The sequence below is a fragment of the Acanthisitta chloris genome, unplaced genomic scaffold (assembly GCF_000695815.1).
Source record: "Acanthisitta chloris isolate BGI_N310 unplaced genomic scaffold, ASM69581v1 scaffold2767, whole genome shotgun sequence".
Classification (NCBI taxonomy): Eukaryota; Metazoa; Chordata; class Aves; order Passeriformes; family Acanthisittidae; genus Acanthisitta; species Acanthisitta chloris.
Genome location: NW_008682986.1, coordinates 5,306 through 6,682, shown reverse-complemented (window position 1 = coordinate 6,682; position 1,377 = coordinate 5,306). Strand labels below are relative to the sequence as shown.

General features: G+C 54.6%; 1 protein-coding gene across 1 annotated transcript in view; it reads left to right on the top strand.

Moving 5' to 3' along the window:
- Positions 1 to 1,083, top strand: part of LOC103806051 (paired box protein Pax-7-like) — a 4,319-nt gene extending 3,236 nt beyond the window's left edge. The window contains exon 4 of the mRNA XM_009078721.1: positions 824 to 1,083. Coding sequence (XP_009076969.1) covers positions 824 to 1,083 — 260 coding nt within the window. The remainder of the gene's footprint in view (positions 1 to 823) is intronic.
- The last annotated feature ends 294 nt before the right edge of the window (positions 1,084 to 1,377 follow it).

Genomic DNA, 1,377 nt, shown 5'->3' with positions numbered 1-1,377 from the left:
GGGGGGGGGGGGGGTGTGTGTGCCCTGGCAGTGCTGAGGTCTGCTGCAAAACCACAAACCATTCAATTTTCCCAGTTTAGTCCAGCTCCCTTGAATGCTGGAGGGATGCTGGTGCAGAGGGAGCATGGATGGAGGCAACCCCCAAATCCAGGGTTAAAGGGGGACCCCAGTTGTCCTGTGGGACTTGCTCAGTGGGGGCTGCAGTGCAACGTTTGCACCAGCCAGAGATCCCAATTGTCCATGGAAAGCGAGTTTGTAGCCCAATATTTGGCCTGCAGGGATGTGCTTAGGATCTGGTGAACTATTTAGGTCCTGGCTGTGATTTCTCATCTGGTTTTGGGGGGGCTGAGCCTTCTCCACAGGCCACATCTCCCCCAAAGCAGGACAGGGCCTGAGGCTGAATCCAGGTTTTGGGATCCCATTTGGAGCTGGGATGAAAGCCACATATTGGGGGGCCTTTTCCCTGTCACAAAGCAGGTGGTAACCCTTGGGGTGCACACCCTGGGGTGCTACACCAGCTGGGATGCTCTGTGGGGTGTTGCCCACAACCGAGTGCCACTTCTGCTGGGTATCTCAGGGGGACAGCGATGAGTACATCCAACTTTGGGTGTCCACCTTGGCGCAGCTCAGGGGGTTTTGGAGGGTACAGAGGACCAGGCAGGTGTGCATCCCTGGGGAAAAAGGGGTGCAGATGCCTTTTGTGGGTGCACAAAACCTCCTCCCCATGTCAGGCATCCCCAGCTTGGCTTTTCCTGGCTGATTCCCACTTTGTTTCCCAGGCAGCTTATACTTGCCTTTTTGTCTTTGACTGTCTGAGGTTTAGTGAGTTCGATTAGCCGTGTGCTACGCATCAAATTCGGGAAGAAAGAGGAAGAGGAGGACTGTGACAAGAAGGAGGAAGATGGGGAGAAAAAGGCCAAGCACAGCATAGACGGCATCCTGGGCGACAAAGGTAAACGCGGCCCCGCGCTGGGCTGGAGGGATGTTTGGGAGAGAGAGAGCACATCCCTCCATTCCAAAAGGAAAACGGGATGGCTCCAGAGCCTCCTGCGTTCGTTCTTCCCCAAAATGAGTGATGGCTGAGCGGAGGGAGTGATGCAGAGCCCTGGGAGGGGAAGGTGGTACCCAACCCCTCGGGCTGCGGATGCTTTCCCAAGAGGAAGAGTTGTTGGTGTTTTGCTCTGGATCAATTATATATGAAGAGGGAAAGGAGATGGCTGCGGGGAAGGCATCTCTGATTCCTAAATGAATTTGTTAAACAGATTTCTCTCCTGCTCTCTAAGTGGTCCCCTGAAACTCTGCCTGACAGTTGACCGATTTGGCCAATCAATATCAATTAGAGAAGTCGGGATCGGCGTTGCCGCACAACCACCGCGG